The 20127-nt window shown below is 37.1% G+C and overlaps 1 protein-coding gene across 13 annotated transcripts in view; it reads left to right on the forward strand.

The window, feature by feature from the left end:
* Nucleotides 1-20127, forward strand: part of USP25 (ubiquitin specific peptidase 25) — a 126006-nt gene that overhangs the window by 60896 nt on the left and 44983 nt on the right. For all 13 annotated transcript variants that reach the window (XM_040980646.1, XM_040980653.1, XM_040980656.1 and 10 more), the window contains 6 exons: nucleotides 1404-1480; nucleotides 5840-5913; nucleotides 11362-11510; nucleotides 17424-17551; nucleotides 17858-17953; nucleotides 19462-19623. In XM_040980646.1, the coding sequence (XP_040836580.1) occupies nucleotides 1404-1480; nucleotides 5840-5913; nucleotides 11362-11510; nucleotides 17424-17551; nucleotides 17858-17953; nucleotides 19462-19623 (686 nt within the window). The remainder of the gene's footprint in view (nucleotides 1-1403; nucleotides 1481-5839; nucleotides 5914-11361; nucleotides 11511-17423; nucleotides 17552-17857; nucleotides 17954-19461; nucleotides 19624-20127) is intronic.

Consider the following 20127-nt stretch of genomic DNA (forward strand, 5'->3'; position numbering starts at 1 on the left):
AAAACAATAGAGTACCCTCCCACAGTTCTAGAGGCTAGAGGTCCAAATGAAGGAGCTGGCAGAGCCATGTTACCTCTGATAGCTCTTTTGTTGTGATTATTTTTTCTTTCTTCTGGTAGTTCCTCGTAATGTTTGGCTTGATACCTTCAAGTGGACTATTCCCCTGTGTGTCTGTGTGTCCTCTTTTTCTATTTAAGTATATCCCTGCTTTAATTTAGGGCCAGCCATTATTCAAGATGATCTCATCTGGAGATCCTGCCCTGCTTTTATTATTATTATTATTATTATTACTTTAACCACATCTTATTTATTTATTTATTTATTTATAATTTTTAATTATATATATATTTTTAATTACATTGTATTATGTGACACAGTTCTATAGGCACTTATATATTTTTTTAAATTACATTGTATTATGACCTGTCCTGCTTTTATGCACAAGGACTCTTATTCCATGTGGGATCATTCTGAGATCTTAGGCTGACATGTGTTTTGGTGGACTGCCATTCAACCTACTGGAAGTGTTGTGGATTTTTTAACTTGATTTTCCTGCTGATGGCAAACCTATGTTGCATTGGAACAACTAAAGTCAAGCCTATTTTAGGTGGTAGTTTCAAGAATGGAAAGGTTATATGTTTGGTCTGTATGATTTTCAAAAAAAAATTCTGTTGGAAAAATATAAGATTGTGTCTTTCATGTTTAGAGTTATTTGTTAAGGGAGACTACACTAATTCATTTTACTTGCAGTAGTCTCAATGGAATGAATCTTTCCTATGGTTCTGTGTGCCTCTGTTCTAATTCATATTACTTTAGCAATTATGATTGTTCAATGCAAGTGCCACAACACTCCTTTTCTATGATAGAGAGTCAGAGACAAAGGGAGAGGGTCAGTAGGAGATGACGTGTATGCTTGTGTTACACTCATGATCCAGGGGCTGACTCCAGGTCAACAGGCCAGAATAAAGGTGAATTCGGTTTAAATAATTATATGTAAACATTGAATTAGGAGATGGAATTGTCTACAAGTGCTAATCTTCCTTCAGTGAGTGAAGCCATTAATTTTTTAATAAGCAACATTTTACTAAGAAGTATTTTGTTTTTTTGCAAAGATTCATTACAGAGCTCTGTTGGAGTTAACTGTTTAAAAAAATTCATTTATAAATTGAATTTTAATGTTCATACTATTCCCAGTAACATTAGTGATCTTGTTTTCAAATGATTGATTGTATGGTTTTTAAATTTCATACATTTCTTGCATTTGATACGAAGTATTTTACATGATACTTTCATGAGAAGTAATTAATCACTCATTTCTAAAATTGGTTAGAAGTTTTATGTTACCATGTGTAGCTTTATAATTAGAAGGCTAAAATATCGAATAAGACTTTTTCTTTCCACAGCAAGATGTGAGTGAATTTACACATAAATTATTGGATTGGTTAGAAGATGCCTTCCAAATGAAAGCTGAAGAAGACACGTAAGTTACCATGAAGCTTATTGATGGAGTCTTGTGAAGTCAATAAATGATAATCATTTTTCCTGTTTTTGTTTTTATTTTTAACAGAGAAATATGAACCTAATACAGACTTTTGAGAATCCCAGTATTATTTATATTATTTACAAGCTGTTTGAAATTTGTGGACAGAAGTAAATATGGGTAGCTTTAAGTTCTAACATAAAGTTGGAATTAAGTCAGTCAAATCCAAACTGATTCCTGGAAGGACTATTTTTTTAAGATGTGTTTTTATAGGCATATTTTACAGAAAGGAGGGGACACTGAGGGGACTTCCATCTACTGACTCTCTCCCCAAATGGCTGCAGTGACCAGGTACTAGCTTAGTACAAGGTAGAGGCCAGGAGCTTCCTTCAGGTCTTCTGTGTGGATGCGCCCAAGGACTTGAGCCATCCTTTGCTGCTTTCCCAGGTCATAATCAGGGCACTGGATTGGAAGTATACCAGCCAAGATATGAACCAAAGCCTATGTGGGATGACAGCTCCACAGGGGGAGGATTAGCCCGTTATGCCAGCACACCAGCTCCTGGAAGGGCTGATCCTACAGGACCACTTCCTGTCCTTAGATTCAATAATCACCTTAGAATCAGTAGTCATGGCTCCACTGTGGAGGGATGGGTTATTGGTAGGTTAAAGTAACAGGAATAGTGATTCTTGTGAAGAACTAGGGTAAGGAAACATGAAGGCAGAGATTAGAATTTCTTCCTTCATATTTCCTACTACTAATATATTTTTATTCCATAGTCTTAAACTGCTAAGGCCTTGGTTACTCCAGAATTATTTCCCATCTCCATGGAAGTAAAGATGGTTTTGGGGGAGGTCCTTCTCGTATTCTCACAAGGCCCTTCTCATATCTTAAGTACCTAGCAATTGTCACATGTGTATTTCCTTGAACTATAGGTGAACCGTTTACATTGTAACTTCAAGACTATGAGAGGAAATTAATACACATAGTCTAACTAAGTAGAATCAGAGCCAAAAATCTAGATTGAACATTCTGTTCTCCTTATTCTGCTTTTTTAAAGATTTATTTATTTTTATTACAAAGTCAGATACATAGAGAGAAGGAGAGACAGAGACGAAGATTATCTGTCCAATGATTCCCAAATGAGCACAATGGCCGGTGCTGTACAGATCTGAAGCCAGGATCCAGGAACTTCCTCCAGGTCTCCCACACGCTGCAGGGTTTCAAGGCTTTTGGGCCGTACTTCACTGCTTTCCCAGGCCACAAGCAGGAAGCTGGATGGGAAGTGGAGCTGCCGGGATTAGAACTGGCTCCCATAAGGGATCCCGGGCACGTTCAAGGTGAGGACTTCAGCTGCTAGGCCATGCTGCCGGGCTCAGCTCCTTATCCTATTTTTAACTTCTGCTCATCCTCATTGACCAATCAAGGTCTTCTAAATGTGGCATTTCTAGCAAAAACTTTTATTTTGTTTTTGTTTATTTTTTAAAATCTGAATCAATATTGCTGCAAATTAAAGAAAAATTTAAATCTTGTATACTTTTATCAAGTCAGTAGTTTAAAATGTTGTATGACTATAGAAGAATGAGCATAGTATCGCTGTAGACCTCATTTAGAACAATCTTTTCTGGGTGATGAGGTTGGCCAAATTTTTGATGGCCTGTGGTCACCTTATAATTCACTATATATGAGTGAAATGGTAATTTTTTTTCATTCAAGTATTGCTTATAGCCATTTTTTATATTTTCTTTTTTTTTCCGAGCTTCCTATTGGGTGAAGCATTGAGTCCTTTTTTCTGTGATATAAATTTAAAATATAATATTTCAAGAAGTAAAAACAAGGAGAAAGGGGAAGGAAGTAAGGTGGGAGAGCAGTGGAGAAAGGGAACATTGTCATGCTCTTAGAATTGTATCTTAGGGCCCAGCAAGGTGGCCTAGCGGCTAAGGTCCTTGTCTTGAACATGCCGGGATCCCATATGGGCACCGGTTCTAATCCTGGCAGCTCTACTTCCCATCCACCTCCCTACTTGTGGCTTGGGAAAGCAGCTGAGGATGACCCAATCCCTTAGGACCCTGCACCCATGTGGGAGACCTGGAAGAGCTCCTGCCTTCTGGCTTTGCATCAGCACAGCTCTGCTGGCCATTGCAGTCATTGAGCGGAAGATCTTTCACTCTGTCTCTCCTCCTTGCTATATATCTGACTTTGCAGTAAAAATCAACAAATCTTAAAAAAATAATAATTGTATCAAAAAATTGTCTCTACAAGTCATATTGAATCTATTAAAACTAAATTAAAAATGATATTCTGACCATTTAGTGTTAACGACCCAGTGATGCTTCCCAAACTTAATGTAGACACATCACTCTGTATTATCAAAACCCAGAAAACAATTACATTTCTAAGTGATAACTCTTTGGTCTTTTGAGTGTAAAGTTCAGAAAAATTACATTAAAATCAGGTTAATTTGCATTCTGTATTTGAAATCTAACAAAATAAAAATCATTTCCTGATCTCATAGTATGATCTCAGCATGTCATTTGTGTGTCTGGATTAGTTTGTTCTGCAGCTACAGCCATCACTTTGATTTATATAGTACTTTAAATGTTAAATTTTACATGCATTTACTTTAGGTTTCAAAGTATCATTAGAGCATAAATGATTAACATTTTGAAATTTTGAAATAGGCAAATCTTTAACCTCTTTATTTTTCAACTAAACATAATATTACTTTCTCCCTTAGTGTAATTTTCCTCAAAATGTTGCCAAACACTATAGCAAAAACTTAAGATATTATGGTAACTTGAGAAAATCTCTTCATTTTAATTCTGGTACAGTGCCTGCCTTTAATGACCAGTTGATTATAGACAAAACTTGTATTAAGTTTGAAGAAAACTCTGAAGAGATTAACTTTGTGCTAAGATTTTGATATTGGGGAGAAAAACCCATGTGGTTGCAAAATCTGCCACAGAGTATGGCATATGAGTGCTGCTTTCTTGTTGGCGAGCTTAGAAGCTGATCATGCCGGCTTCGTTGGTCATGGCTCTCTTCTTTTTCTATGTATCAAAACTCGTTGTGTTCTCCTTGAGAGATCCAGTTTGCCAGAGCATGCTGCATTAAGTAGAATCTCAACTATTTATTTTTTGCCACAGTGGCTAGAGATACTGTGTTTTTGTTGAGAGAGAGAGTATTGTAAATGCAGAGGATGCATAGATATCTTCAGTAGGTTGGTTCACTCTGAACTCTGTTTTACGCTAAAGGTCTTACTTTCCTATTCGTATCTATTGAGGTTTTCTGTGAACATGTCCTGGCAGTGTTCTGCCTAGGTGCTGTTTCTTTGTAGCCTACTGCTTTCCTCAGTCTGTATTTGTTCTGTCTGAATGTGTGAGTCTATTCTGACTGGAGTTCTAGTTTACTGCCTGCATTTTAAAGTCAGTTTCTTTTGTTCTTAGTCATATTTTTTAGTTTTCATAACTATTAAAGTTACCACCCTTTTTCTAAAATGTTCAGAAGAAGGTGGAACTTGTCTGTTTTTTCTAAAAACTTTTCATTTACAACATGACCTTTTCATTGTTCCTTTTGTCAGTATTTTGACTTATATTTTTGAACCAGTGTGCTTTGCTATTCTATAGCAAAGTTGTTTTTTTTTTGCTTCTACTTGCTTTGTCATGACAAGCCAGGAGGTATGTGGGAGGATTTGCCCTGTTTCTCTGAAAATATGAAAATGTCATTTTATCCTAAAGTTCTTTTCATGTTTTATATGTATATCAATAGCATTAAAGTATTTGAAAGCATTGACTCAGAGCATTCAAATGTTAAAATTCTGGCAAATTCACAAATACTAATTACAATAGTGAGACGAAATATAGGATGGAATGACTGAGCGAGCGCTGGTCTGGTCAAAGCTGTTCCTATGGTGGTGATGGCTATTTTAGGAATCTTTGCACCAAGGTGGGTGCAGGGGATAACATATTCAAATTTTGCATAAATCTTTCTTGATTCATACTGCTCTATCTCAGTCCTAGGAAGTCCAGATAATCATGTGTTATACGGATTCAAATGCAGGCTGCACGTTATGTGGCAGTAGAACAGCAGGTACTTTGTGAACACAGATTGTCAGAGTTCCTTCTTGACCTAGAGTTTCTTCATTTTGACCCTGTCACAATCCTGTAAGTTCAGTTACCATAATTATGTTCAGTTGACATGAGAAGAAACGGGAAAATGAATTGTAGTTCTTTGTCCAAGGTGACACAGCAAATATTAGAACCACATGTATGATAGACACATAAATGCTCTTGTACTTTTAATGTCTTATTTAAAGGTTGCATAGTTGTAACCACGTTTCTGTTTCTTATCTTGCTTTAGGGATGAAGAAAAACCAAAGAACCCCATGGTAGAGTTATTCTATGGAAGATTTCTGGCTGTGGGTGTACTTGAAGGTATAGTTTACCCATTTACTCTTTTATTACAAGAGATTGTTATTTGTTAGTTCCTTTACTTTGATAGTGCTTATGGATTTAAATTTATTTGTTCTGCAATTTCATGGCTCCAAATAAACATTTGCATATTTGGGTAAATGAAAGGGAAGGTACAAAATGCATTGTCCCTTGCTAATTAATATTTACATCTTATTACACTAGTGTCCTTTCCAGTTAGAGAACTTCTGTGATGATCTCAGTTGCTGGGATATGAATTACTGCCACTATAATACTTTAATGAGTTATGGGTTTCGTATTTCAGACTTCTAGCTTTGGGATTAAGGACATTTAGTAAAGCCTATGTAGAAATTCCCGAAACTAATATTTTAAAAATTCCTGTGATCTGAAACAGGGCTGGTCTAGGCTTTTCAGAGAAGGGGTACCCAGCTTGGATTATGGCTGAATATTGGCCTGAAGGTGATGCTCAGTTTTTTTTTCCCTGTATTAAAATTAGAATAAACATGATGTTAGAGTTTGCATTTATTTATTAATTTGTTTATTTTAAAGGTTTATTCATTTACTTGAAAGGCAGAGAGTGACACACAGAGACAAAGAGAACATGAATATTAGTTGATTTAACTTACGGTCCATTGATTTGTTCACTGCAAGCACTGGCACCGGGCCAGACTGAAGTTAGGAACCTTGAACTCCATCTGTATCTTCCGCCTGGGTGGGAGAGGCCCAAGCGCCTTGGCCATCTTGTGCTTCCCCAGGTGTGTTAGCAAGGAGCTGGATCTGAAGTACAGTGACGGGAATAGGACTGGCATTCAGGAGATGCGGGCATTGAAGTGGTGGGCTATACCGGCTGTGCTACCGTGCTGCTCCGAGTGTTCTCATCCTTCAAGCAATTCTATAGTTTCTTAGATTGTAGTTTTCAAGAAAGGGTTAGGTTCCATGTTTTGGATAAATCATCTGAAAGTGATACTGCTTCATCTGTTTAATTACCTAGAATTAAAATTTAGGCTCGTGTGGTTTCTTTCATTTTCTTAACAAGAGAAATAGGAAAAAAAGCATCTTGATATGTAATGATATTAAGTCTCTAAGCATAAACATTTGAAAATATTTTTTCCTAAGTAACTCAGTGTTTCAACTCTGAAGTTACTTTTTCCAGATCATCTAAAATATAAAAATCTGGGATTCCCATGAAGTTTTGTTTAAATAAAATTTCAGGTTATATTCAGGCATTCTGAAGCTGTGAGTATACCTGGTGAGGCTATACCTGGCCACTGTTATGGCCTGCATCAACATTTTTATTCATGTTGCATTTTTTAAAAGACTTATTTGTATTGGAAAGCCAGATATATTCAGAGAAGAGGAGACAGAGAGGAATATCTTTTGTCCATTGAATCACTCCCAAAGTGGCCGCAGTGGCTGGAGCTGAGCTGATCTGAAGCCAGGAGCCTGGAGACTCTTTTAGCTCTCCCACGCAGGTGCAGGGTTGGATTCTTAAAAATGGTTATCTAAAATAATTTGTCCTTCAGGACTGAAAATTGGTTCTAAGTTTGGTTGTATAAATGTTGCTTCAATAGATTTCCACTCCAATTCGTGCTTCATTAAACAAAAACACTTACTTTACAACTTGTTCTTACCATTCCTGTCATTTAGCTTCCTAATATTTTCCTTTGCATCAGTGGTTCGCTACAGCAGATTATCACCTTGTTGCTAAAGCACCTTGCTACACAAGCCCTTAAGCTCTGAGAATTTCTGGTGCCTTCAAGCTTACAGTTTGCTTCTCTCAGGCCTTTGCTGAGCTACATTTCTTTCCCTGCTCATCATTAAAATCACCTTTGTAAATACCCAAATGCCTTTTGTCTCCATTCCTTCAGGTACTACCTCACTGGTAATGATCTGGCCCTCCTTAACTACTGGTATTTTCACTGCAGATTAAGAGTGCCTGCTTGGTGCTGTGGAAAGGTGACCCAATGGGCTAACTGTAATAGATCATAAATCAATGGAAACTGCATAGGAAGTAAAACTGCAACCCTCACTGGAGTTGGCAGGGGCAAATGTGCTATCTGCAGTCCTATAACCCTAGCAGGCATTTGTACTTGTTTTGTATAATCACTGCCCTGCCTCTCATTTTCTGCAATAATTATTTTATTGTTTCCACTTACTTCAAAGCTAACTTCTTTATCTCTTCATTCTTACCATTCTTCCTATCATTCTTCTTTCCCCTTTACATACCTTTTTCATTCTACCATTTGCAACAAAATGGCCCCAGCTAGAGACCATTATGCTCAGTGAAGTAAGCCAATCTCAAAAGGACAAATATCATACATTCTCTCTGATATAAGGCAATCTTCATGCAAAAATACAAGATCAGCATATATAATATATATGTCGGTAAATATGTGTATACATATATTCATCTAGAGGAACTGTACAGTGGAGATGAGTATACAAATAGATACATCTTTATTCTTGAATAAAAAAATGGACTTACAATGCAGTTGTTAAATATGTCTTGACCACAGGATGCTGGATTTTCTGTCATTGTCTGTATCTACAATGTCAGGATACACTAAGCTAGCAAAACGATGGACTTGTGAAGGACTGTACTATTGGGAAAATATAGGGGAAAAGGGAGCAGGGAGTAGAAATGGGAAGAGAGGAAGGTGAAACTCCTGAACCTATGGAATCATATCATAGAAAATAATATTAAAATAATTATATGTAACTAAATAATTGACTAGTAATAAAAATCTTTATTTCAATGTCTTGAATGAGTGATTAGACCTTAATCATCCCCTTGTCTGTGTGTCATCAGCTACCATCTTTCCACTGTTAATTCTCAGTATTCGGACATGGACTGTTTTCTAATATCTTGAAGTTAACAAAAACACTATCCTTTCCCATACTTTACCCCCTTTCCTTGGAAATGAGCTTTTTTTTTTCATTCTTGCTCAGGGTTAAACCCCTTGGAAAGAAAGCAGACACCACTTTTAGCTTCTATTTAACTTGCCTTACTTTAGCTTCTGCCAACCACTCTGCAAAAAAGGGGTTGTTCTTAAGGTCATTGATTTCCTAAATGTAGTGAAATCCATTGCATCTGATTCAGTCTTCATATTGAATTTTTATAAAATATTAATGCTGTTAATATATTCATCCTTCCGTCTTCTCCTCCTCTTTATGTAAAAGCATACTTACCCACTTTCTGTGATAACATTCTCTCGGCTTTTCCCCTTGGTGTAAGTTAAATTTATAATCTCTTCTTGCATCTGAAAGTAGGAGGTCCTTGGTTCTTAACCTTCTTCCTCTTCCTGTTTCATTCCCTTGGCAGTCTCAAATTAACTTGAATTCTTGCTATGCTATCAACAATCCAGCCATTCTCTAGCTATTTATATCCTGTGATCAAAATATCAGTCTTAGCTATAGTCTCATGTATTTAGTCCTTTTGTCAAGCTGAAATCTTATAGGCCATTTTTAACCAACAATGTTTTTTGAAATTGTGCTATCCAGTGGCAAACTTGTTTTTTCCCCACCTTTTTTTTATTATAATTTTGATAATCGTTACATAGTTAAAACTCTTCAAGGGCTACAGGAAAGTGAGCAAGACTATTATTTCTACATTGTTTCCTTTATGTATATGGGGTAAAGGGGGGTATTAAGGGAAAAGCCTCACCTAGTCTCCCAAGCACCCCAGGTCCCTGATGTAGGGCATGCTTTGAGGGTCTTGCTCAAGTGGTTTTGATAGTTCAACAGGCATGAATTGCTGCCAGTCTCCCCACTCCTAGCACTATGAGGTCGTAGAAGAATCCACTGATTGACATAGTCCATCATAGAGTCTCCAATTGCCCAGTTTTTCACTGCTAACATATGGCTGATCTGGTTGATTGACTTGTTCTGTCCTTTATCTTTTCATGATTAGGGTTCTGAGTCTGGCAGTTTGATTGGGGAGATCCCCAAAGAAACTTTGTCCAAGGTGTTCCCAGACCAGATTCTTGTATGTGCTAGCAAGCACAGGGCCCGGCATAGTCCATCACCCCAATCAGCTAGTGGTTGCAATTGCTGGGTTGGTTCTGTTTCCAGCCCTGTCTTCCATTGGAATCAGTGGGTGTTGTAGTCCAGCCTGATTCTGCCCAGCACTCGCATAAACCAGTGGGAGCTGCAGCCTAGTCCGAGCAACCCATAATAACCTACAATTTTAATGCTGCTGCCTCAAAACAAAACTAAACTGCTGGCTCAAGTGCTAGAGCTGTTGTTACTGTCATGGGAGACCTGGATAATTCTGTGCTTCTGGCTTCAGCTTGGCCCAGTCGTGGCTACTCTGGGCAACTGTGAAGTGAACCAGTGGATGAAAGATAAGTCTCCCTGACTATGTTACTCTCCCTTTCAAATAGATGAAAATAAATAAATTTTTAAAAATATATGAAAAAATTAACTTGGTGTTTCTGCTAAGAAAATTTGTGTCATTCTTGATAGCTTTATTTTCCTACAGTCTCCAATAATGCTTTCAGGTTCCTTAAATCCTTTTAGATCTGGGTTTTTTATGTGAATGTAGTGCATTTAATTTCATTTGTTTTGTATAATCTGTTACCACATTCCGTTTATTTCTGGATGCATCCTTTAGTAGTCCTAACAGTCTCATGTATATTCCACAGACACCATAAAAGTATTTCAAAAGCACAAATCCTATTCTGTCCTTAGATGTAACAATCCATCCTCTTTTCATTATGCTCAGAATATACAGAATGTATTTTTAAAAATTAACAAAATTACCAACCATGTAGATCTTGACCTCCTACCTGATGTTTTATTTTCACTTCCTGCTACCCGACCAAGGCCTGAGCTTCCTTTAGATCCTCAAACACGTAGCCTTTGTCTCCCTTTTCACTTGCTCAGTATTCGCAGGAACACTTCCCAGCTCCTCAGTTCTGTCACCTTGCTTAATCCTGCTCATCGTGCAGCTCTCAGCTTAAAGATCACTTTGCCATGGAAGCTTTCCCTGCTCTACCCTCCTGCTCCAGACTCAGCTCTCCTTTTCTTACACTCGCACAGAACTTACTGTAATAAACAGTTTGTTGCTATGAATACTTGCTGTTAATGTATATATTTAATGTGTATACAGTGTGTTCCCTACAAATGAGGCTAAGAGTTTCCTTACATCAGAGATCATGTCTGTCTGCCTCCTCATTTGTTTTTATATGAACTCAGTGTTTACCAAACTATCTTGCCATTGGATAGTGTTTCTTGTCAAAACAACCACATATACATGTTTGTGTGTAATTATTATCCGTGACAGTCTGTGACACATAGGGATGTTCTACCGTTTCATTATTCTCGGGAACATCTTAAGTGGTCACTTTTGCAGCCTTTCAGGTTCAGAAGAAAATCTGTGTATATACTTGTCAGGTGCTAACAAGCCGTATTGTGGAACATGAATTTAATTAACTTTACCCCTTCCTGTAGGTAAAAAATTTGAAAATACTGAAATGTTTGGTCAGTATCCGCTTCAGGTCAATGGGTTCAAAGATCTACATGAGTGCCTAGAAGCTGCAATGATTGAAGGAGAGATTGAATCTTCACACTCAGAGAACTCAGGAAAATCAGGCCAAGAGGTGAGTTTAGCACTTTCATATGTCCTTCCTTTCCCAGTCTCTTACAGTGCTATGAAGCACAATGGAAGATTCTTATTAAGTAACTTACAGAAGACAAAGAAAAATGCACTTGAATTTAATGAAGACATTTAATTATGACAGTTTAGGAATATTTCGAATATATACTTAGGCAGCATAGTCCGTGATCCATGTTAATCCCGGCTTCTCAATCAAGGGACAGTCACAAATGAGCAGTATGGTACTCTAAAAACACTGATTAAGGGTGATTTTATATAGGTGCATGCTACTTATACCAAATGTTGGAATTTGACCAAGCCTGTATGAACTTTCTGCTTGGGGGGAAAAACTCCAACAGCTTCTAGTACAAAAACAAACCCTTAAACTCAGGTTGTAAGTGTGTTTGTCTGCCTCCGCTGGCCTCTTTCCTGCCACTCATCTCTGTCCATCCACCTCTCTTGCTCTGTATATTTGTCAGTCCTGGACTATTGACACTACCACAGAAAACAAAGGCAAGATCACTTGTCTCTGAATCTATTACTGTTAATCACCATTGACAGTTGGCTACATAGAAGTTCTGTGCCTGAGGATAAGGGTTTTCATTTGTGTCATTAAGCACTGTATCTCTGTGGGATACTGTGGTGACTATACATAGAAGTAGATGATAGGTATTTATAAAGTAAGGAAGTGAAATATAGCAGTGCCCATCAAAAAGGCTTCAAAGATCTTTGTACTGAATAGATGCATAGTAAATATTAAGTAATAATATATCTGTGTTCATCTAACATGGGATTAGGTTCTTATTTCTTTGAGATTAAGCTTTCATTTAGATTATAAGATTTTGTAAAAAGATAAAATTAGCCTTTCCTGTCAGTTGCTTGCAAACCTCTCTTTCCCAGTTCATCCACATATTCTAAAAAAATAGTGTCTGCTGTGTTTTTGGTGGGTGAGGGGTGTTTGAGGAGTAGGGAGAAGAGATTCTGTTGAAGTGTTTCAGTCATAGCTGATCTGCTCAGGCAGTGCGTAGTAGGTGCTGATGTAACACTGCAGAGCTGTCTGACCAGCACGCGAGATGGAGAGAGGGTATCTGGACACTAACATTTCACAGATGGTTTAGTATGACTCTTCAGTTAAGAGAATTGAAATTCAGCAGATTTATTTGACTGAGAAGCAGGTCTCTAAACAAAGGAACTTTTGAAGAGACTCCTCAAGGGAACAAGAAAGCAAACTTGCTGAAATCTGCTTGATCTGCTTACTGTTAAATAAAAATATAATAGATTGGACAGGAGGACAGAAAGTGGGGAAGCAACTTTTAAGTGAAATATAGTATGGGATGTTGGTAAATAATCTTTCTTAGATATTCTTAAATTTAAAATAGAATAGACTTGCTTTATTTATTTACTAAAAATGCTATTTTTCTCCTTTGTTGCTGGCTTCATACATAAAATGTATATATTTTCTGCTAATTTTTTCCATTTATTCTAATAAAATTAATTTGTAATCTCATGAATTAGCAGTTTCTAACCGATGTCAATACTGATATATTTTATCACATAATTTGTGCTATAAAATGTGTACATTTGCTAGAGACAGAAGTTTCAAATATTCAACATGCTTTAAAAAACTCTTCATTTGAGTGTAGTATGTTAAAAGTTTTAGTAATGTTTACGATCTTTTTTAAAGATTTATTTATGTTTATTGGAAAGTCAGATATACAGAGCGGAGGAGAGACAGAGAGGAAGATATTCTATCTGCTGATTCACTCCCCAAGTGGCCACCATGACCAAAGCTGAGCCAATCTGAAGCCAGGAGCCAGTAGCCACTCCTGGTCTCCTACGTGGGTACAAGGTCCCAAGGCTTTGGGCTGTCCTCGACTGCTTTCCCAGGCCACAAGCAGGGAGCTAGATGGGAGGCAGGACTGCCAGGACATGGAACCAGCACCCACATGGGATCCTGGTTCATGTGGGGCAAAAACTTTAGTGGCAAGGCTACCACGCTAGGCCCAATGTTTATAATCTTAATATATTCTTCAGAATAACGTGTCTTATTGAGTTTCTGAAAATTAATAATAGCATAGAGTATTTTTAACTTGCAGCAATCTTTGATAATAGTTCTTCACAGTTTTATTTGCTCAGAATTATGATTTTTCTTTGCCACAACAAGCATCATTGTTAAAATAGCTGTAGCCAACCAGCATAGAAATATCTCAGATTTTGAGAATTAATTGAGTTGATTATCTGGAGGTGGGTATTTTCCACAGTTGTTAATACACTGTATGGGACCCCTGTGTTTCAGAGTTTCTAGTTTGCATCCCACTTCAGATCCAAATTGAGTAGATGATGGCTCAAGAATTTGAACCTTTGCTACCTACGAAGCGATCTAATTGAGTTCTGGACTGCTGGCTTTAGCATTTTTCAGCACAGTTGTTAAAGGAGTTTGGGATGTGAGCAAGTTGATGAAGATCTCTCTGTCTCTTTTACCAAGTCTGTGCATTTCAAATAAAAATGAAAGAAAACATCCAATTATCTATAAGAATGCCAGTTTTTGAAATGACATACCAAGAAACAAGTTAAAATTATTGTGTGAAGTTGGATTGTAAAGGAGATGCATCATTACTGAGAATCATGGCATGTTTGTATATATGCATAGATAGTGTAGATCAAGTACTATACAAAGCCTTATAATTCAGTTAACAGAAGGGGTAAGCACGAGATGTATGAGGCAACTAGTGACCTAATATACCGTACATTTTTATGGTAATTTGTTTTCTGGTGAGTAAAAAGAGCATATATACTCTATGGATAAAACTATTAGATGAAACTATTACTGTTGGTTACCAACATATGCTGTGTAGTAGATCTATGTACTACACTTAACTCCCAACTGCTATTCTACTCTCCAGATGTGCTTCTGGGGCTTGAGCTGTGGCCTTGGAGCCAAGAACCCAATGCTAGTCACCGTGGTTATACCAGAAACCCAGTTACTTGAGCCATCGGTATCTGCTCCCAGGGTTTACCTGACTAGGAAACTGGAGGCAGGAGCTAGAGCCACAGGTCAAACCCAGATACTCTAATGTGAAATGTTAGCATCTTCATCTGAAGTCCAAATGCCTGCTGTGGGCTGTAATTTTATATCACTTGAGGCTTAATAGTTTTGTTTATAGCAGCAACCAGACAAATAAGACAGTAAGGTGTTGCATTGTGTCATCTCCATCCTACAAGGTCACTAAGTGAAATAAATTTTTCAGCTCCATTATATTCTTGTGCAGTTATCATTATATATACACTCCATTGTTGACCAAATGTCTCAATTTAGTGTAGGAATATACTTTAGAACTGTTATTTAAATCATAATAATTAAATAGTATGCAATTTATAGATAAGTAAGGCTGCCCCCAAAACTGGGGAGACCAGGTAGGATCAGAAGTGCCTAGGACGACAGCAGATCAAAGATCTCTGTCTGTCTCTGTTTGTCTCTGTTGTTCCTTCTCCCTCTGTCACTTTGTCTTTCAGATATAAGTAAGTCTTACAGTAAAGAAAGGACAATGAACTGGTCATAGTTTTTGCACTAAAATAATAATAAAAAAACCTGCTTGTTGTGGTTAGTTTACTTCTTAGCTTTACTTAGTTTCCAATGAGGAATTTGTAGTGGTAGTTGTGTTTTACATGTTTTTTCCACATTTGTATAATGTGTCCAAAAGGCAGCTATTTTCAGCGCTTTGAAACTCTTTTACAGATAAGCTCAGAAGCACTAATGCTGCCAACACTAGTTATGTTAAATCCTTTATTCACTAACTACAGGAATCTAGTCCTTCCGTGTGTTGATTTTATACTACAAAAAAGTTTAGAATTAGTGGAAAAAAGGAATTAGTGGAGAATAGCATCAATTTTACTATTTATCTTAAGTATGACATTCCAGATAGATTACAGAGGTGTGTATAGACATTTCTCATTGCTGGTGGTCTATTTTTTAAAGATTAGTTTAGTCTTTATTGGAAAATCAGATATACAGAGATTATGAGAGACAGACAGAAGATCTTCCGTCCCCTGGTTCACTCCCCAGGTAGCCACAATGGCCAGAGCTGAGCGGACCTAAAGTCAGGAGCCAGGAGTCTCTTCTGGGCCTCCCACATGGGTACATATTCCCAAGGCTTTGGTCCGTCCTCGACTACTTTCCTGGGCCACAAACAATGAGCTGGATGGGGAAGTGGGGCTGCTGGGACATGAATAGCAACCCATATGGGATCCTGGCACTTGCAAGGCAAGGACTTTAGCCACTTGGCTACCATGCCAGGCCCTTTTTTTCTTTAATTTAACTGAATTATGCTGTATTTTTCAAATTTTTAAAGTGTATAATGCTATAATCACAATATTAGTGTTGTAGAGCTACGCACACCACTTATATTTTAAAAAATCATTTAGAGTACCTGATTATCTCCTTTTGTCCCCAACCACTTTAGAATGAGAAAATAAAATCCTCCTATTTTTGTATAGGAAAATCCTGCCATTGCTAGTGACAAGTGCATTCAAAACAAACTTGTTACACAACGTTTTATGATCTTCCTTTCCTAAAGCATACCAGCATTGGGTCATTTCATTCTTATGACCATTGTAGATTGCTGTGAACTAAAATGTACATTTCATTTCAATGATGACATTTAAAATATTGCAATAAAATATAAAGAATTGGAGAATACTACTTGCTTGAGTTGAATATAAAATGAAGAGAATGTTTTTCTAAGCCATCAAAACTTTTCTTCCTGATGTATATGGAGTACTATTTCAGCTCTTAATGCTGATTAAGAATTGATGCTATACACACCTAGAATCTATATGTCTTACTCATTTGAGAGGCAAAGAGCCAGAGATAGAAATGAGACTTGTGCCATCCACTGGTGTACTGTCCATGTACCTACAACAATGCCAGCTGGGCCAGGCTGAAGTTAGGAGCTAGGAACTCAATCCAGCTCTTCCTACCCTGAAACTTCCTGGGGATGTGCCTTGTTATGATGCTGGAGTCAGGAGAAAAGCTAGGACTTAGTACAAGACAGATGAATCTTAATCACGAGCCCAAACATCTCCAATGGTTGAAACTTGACAAAATTGTGTGTGCAGTTTTTGAATTGTTAGCTTGTGGTGATGCAAGTAAAAATGGGCAAGTGTTTGGCTCAAGGTTGGTGGGTGCACCATATAAAAGACAACTGAAGCCAGTTTAGAATGTAGGGAGTCTTTATGAACCAGCTGGCTTCTGCCTCCACTCAGAACACCCTGAACTTTCATTGGCAGTGAACTTTTAAAGGAAAAAAACCTACTTACTGCCGGCCTTTACACTGATAAGCAAGCAAGGGTACAGAGCTGCAATAAGCAGGTTAGAGCCAAGATGAGCAATTCTGTAGTTACAGTTTAACTTCTTGGAAATCAGTTCCATTTTTTCATGGGGCTCAGTTCCCAGGCCCTGGTTCTTCCTTTCATGGGCCTATGATCCCAGCACCTGGTCACTCTCTAGGGGAGGAGGATCAGTCTAACCCAGCCAGTGACTGTGGGATACACTCTAGCATTTTTCACTCTGTCAGTAGCAGTTAGAGGTCCCACTTGGAATGCTTGTTAAGCCAATCTAAAACCAGGATCCGGGAGTTTCTTCTAGGTTTTCCATGTGAGTGCGGGGTCCTAAAGCTTTGGGCCTTCTTCAACTGCCTTCCTAGGGTGCTGGAAGGGAGTTGAATGGGAAGTGGGGTATCCAGGATATGAACCTGCATGCATACGGGATCCCTGTGTTTGCAAGATTAGGACTTTAGCAACTGCACTGGGTCCAATTGATTAAAAATAAATAAATAAAAACTTATATCAACATCCTGTGCCTAAAACTGAAATGAAGGAAAAATAAGGTGGTATTATTTATTGCTTTTTTTTCTTTCAGCATTGGTTTACTGAACTACCACCTGTGTTAACATTTGAATTATCAAGATTTGAATTTAACCAGGCATTGGGAAGACCAGAAAAAATTCACAAAAAATTAGAATTTCCTCCAGTTTTATATCTGGACAGGTACAGTCTGATATTCTATAATATTCCATTTTAAGATTAGTAGGAAATTGATTAATTTTGCTTTTTGCTAGTAATCATTAATTATTAATGTAATACTATTTATCAAAGAAGAAATTGCAGGATTCCTATTAAATGGAAGTAGAAAGAATTGTAATCCTGGAATTCTTAAAAGAAATACTTTTTCTATTTAGAATATCTGATTATCTTACAGAATTTCTAACAGATTGCTCTTTCATAGTGCCAGTTTTAATATTGCACTAACTATAAGATCCTTGGAAATGGTAATCATTGCTTTTTTGCTTGTAGGTATATGCACAGAAACAGAGAAATAACAAGAATTAAGAGGGAAGAGATCAAGAGACTTAAAGATTACCTCACAGTATTACAGCAAAGATTAGAAAGGTATTTTATTTTATATGAAATTGTGAGATAACTATGAGAAGTCATGTGACTGGTAACTGTCTACATTTTGAATTTTACGTTTGAGTGACTTATTGTAATATCTCATTTTAAAATGAAATTTTACTTAAATAGTTCTGAGTTTTTTTAGAGATACATACTAATGTATACTTGCATTTAGATGACTTAGTGTTTAAAATCAAATAGATAATAAAATCAACAGATAATATTCCACGTGTTGAAAATAGAAATAAAAGCAAAGCAATCTGGTATTGGATTTTCCTTTTTCATGTGATTAAACTATGCTTGAGCTTTCCATTTAAATAGGTAATAGGTGAATTTTTCTTTCTTGTTTAGATAGAGGATACAAACGGAAATGCCTCTGTGCTTCAGAGAAGCTTTCTAAATGCATCAGTCATATACAGGGTGATTGGGGCTGCCAAGAACACAAATCACACTTGGCTCTTGTCTCACTCTTGTCTGTAGCTTCTGACTACGTATTAAAGAATTCAGAATCTAAACTTTTTTTAAAAAAGATTTATTTATTTATTTATTTATTTTGGAAAGTCATATATATAGAGGAGGAGAGACAGAGAGGAAGATCTTGTGATGATTCACTCCCCAAGCAGCCACAAGGGCTGGAGCTGAGCCTTTCTGGAGCCAGGAGCCAGGAACTTCTTTGGAGCCTCCCACGCAGATGCAGGGTACCAAGGCTTTAAGCCGTCCTCAGCTGCTTTCCCAGGCCACAAGCAGGGAGCTGGATGGAAAGCAGGGCTGCCGGGATTAGAACTGGTGCCCATATGGGATCCCGGATGTGTAAGGTGAGGACCTTAACCACTACGCTACAGTACTGGGCCCAGAATCTAAACTTTCAAATGTTAATACAGAAATGTCACCTGAGGGATTCCCATTTATAATATCTGTCAATCTCTTAATTGGTATTAGATTAATACTGTTATATATGATTAACATAATATAATATAAAATATAATAAACATAATATAATATGTATAAGTAAAGTACTTTAGTGTTAAAAGTTAATAGCCTAACAGTTCTCATACAAAATAATTTGTTATGTTAGCAATTTTTGTTCATGAAAAATATCATAATTATATCAAGAATTATCAGAGGTTAAAAGGTAGGAAGATAGTAGGAGTCATTTTTTTTTGAGATTAAATGACATCTAAAAATGGAAGCAGTCTTTGAAGGCTTTAGGATTTCCAGTTTTCATCTTCCTGTTGAGTCAGATTTTAGGGGTAGCATTTAGAAATCATTAAAATGTATAAATGCATTCAGCCTCAATCACCTTTGGTTTCCCTTATTTTTATCTTGTTGCAGAACATTTAATTATTTTCGGACTTGTATTCAGTTTTGCCTTCTTTGTACACTGATGCATTTCTTTATTGAAGATTTATTTTAAGTGTTATGCCATGTTTCATATAAGAATTATATTTTTTTAAAAAAACAAAAATACTGTATAAGTAAAAGCTTCCATGTTTTATGCTTCACAGATATTTAAGCTATGGCTCAGGTCCCAAACGATTCCCCTTGGTGGATGTTCTACAGTATGCGTTAGAATTTGCCTCCAGTAAACCGGTTTGCACTTCTCCAGTTGATGATATTGATGCAAGTTCTACATCTAGTGGTTCCATATCCTCACAGACATTATCAAGGTAGAAGGGTTTCTTGATGCAGGAGACACCTGCTTCACCTGTAGTAGTACATCGTAAAGTAATTAAGATCTTCAAAGATAATTTTATATTGTAGATTATTGCAATATGTTCTTAATTCACATAGATGATTTTGTATCTTGTGTTGGAGCTTTCTTATTTCATTACTTTAGTATATTTTAGAATTGTAGATTGATGTTTTTACCATTTATTCAGTTAATTATACTTTATGTTACTTTCGTATCTAGTTATTTAAGTTTTAATTTTCTGGAAGATTTATTTATTTTCATTGGAAATTCTGACATACAGAGAGGAGAGGCAGAGAGGAAGATCTCTCTCCATTGATTCACTCCCCAAGTGGCTGCAACAGCCAGAGCTGAGCTGATCAAAATCCAGGAGCCCAGGGTCATCTCCTGATCTCCCACATGGGTGCAGGGATCCAAGCCTTTGGGCTGTCCTTGGCTGCTTTCCCAGGCCACAAGCAGGGAGCTGGATGGGAAGCGGGGC

The sequence above is a fragment of the Ochotona curzoniae genome, unplaced genomic scaffold (genome assembly GCF_017591425.1).
Source record: "Ochotona curzoniae isolate NIBS_2020 unplaced genomic scaffold, NIBS_Ocur_1.0 contig_3498, whole genome shotgun sequence".
Taxonomy (NCBI): domain Eukaryota; kingdom Metazoa; phylum Chordata; class Mammalia; order Lagomorpha; family Ochotonidae; genus Ochotona; species Ochotona curzoniae.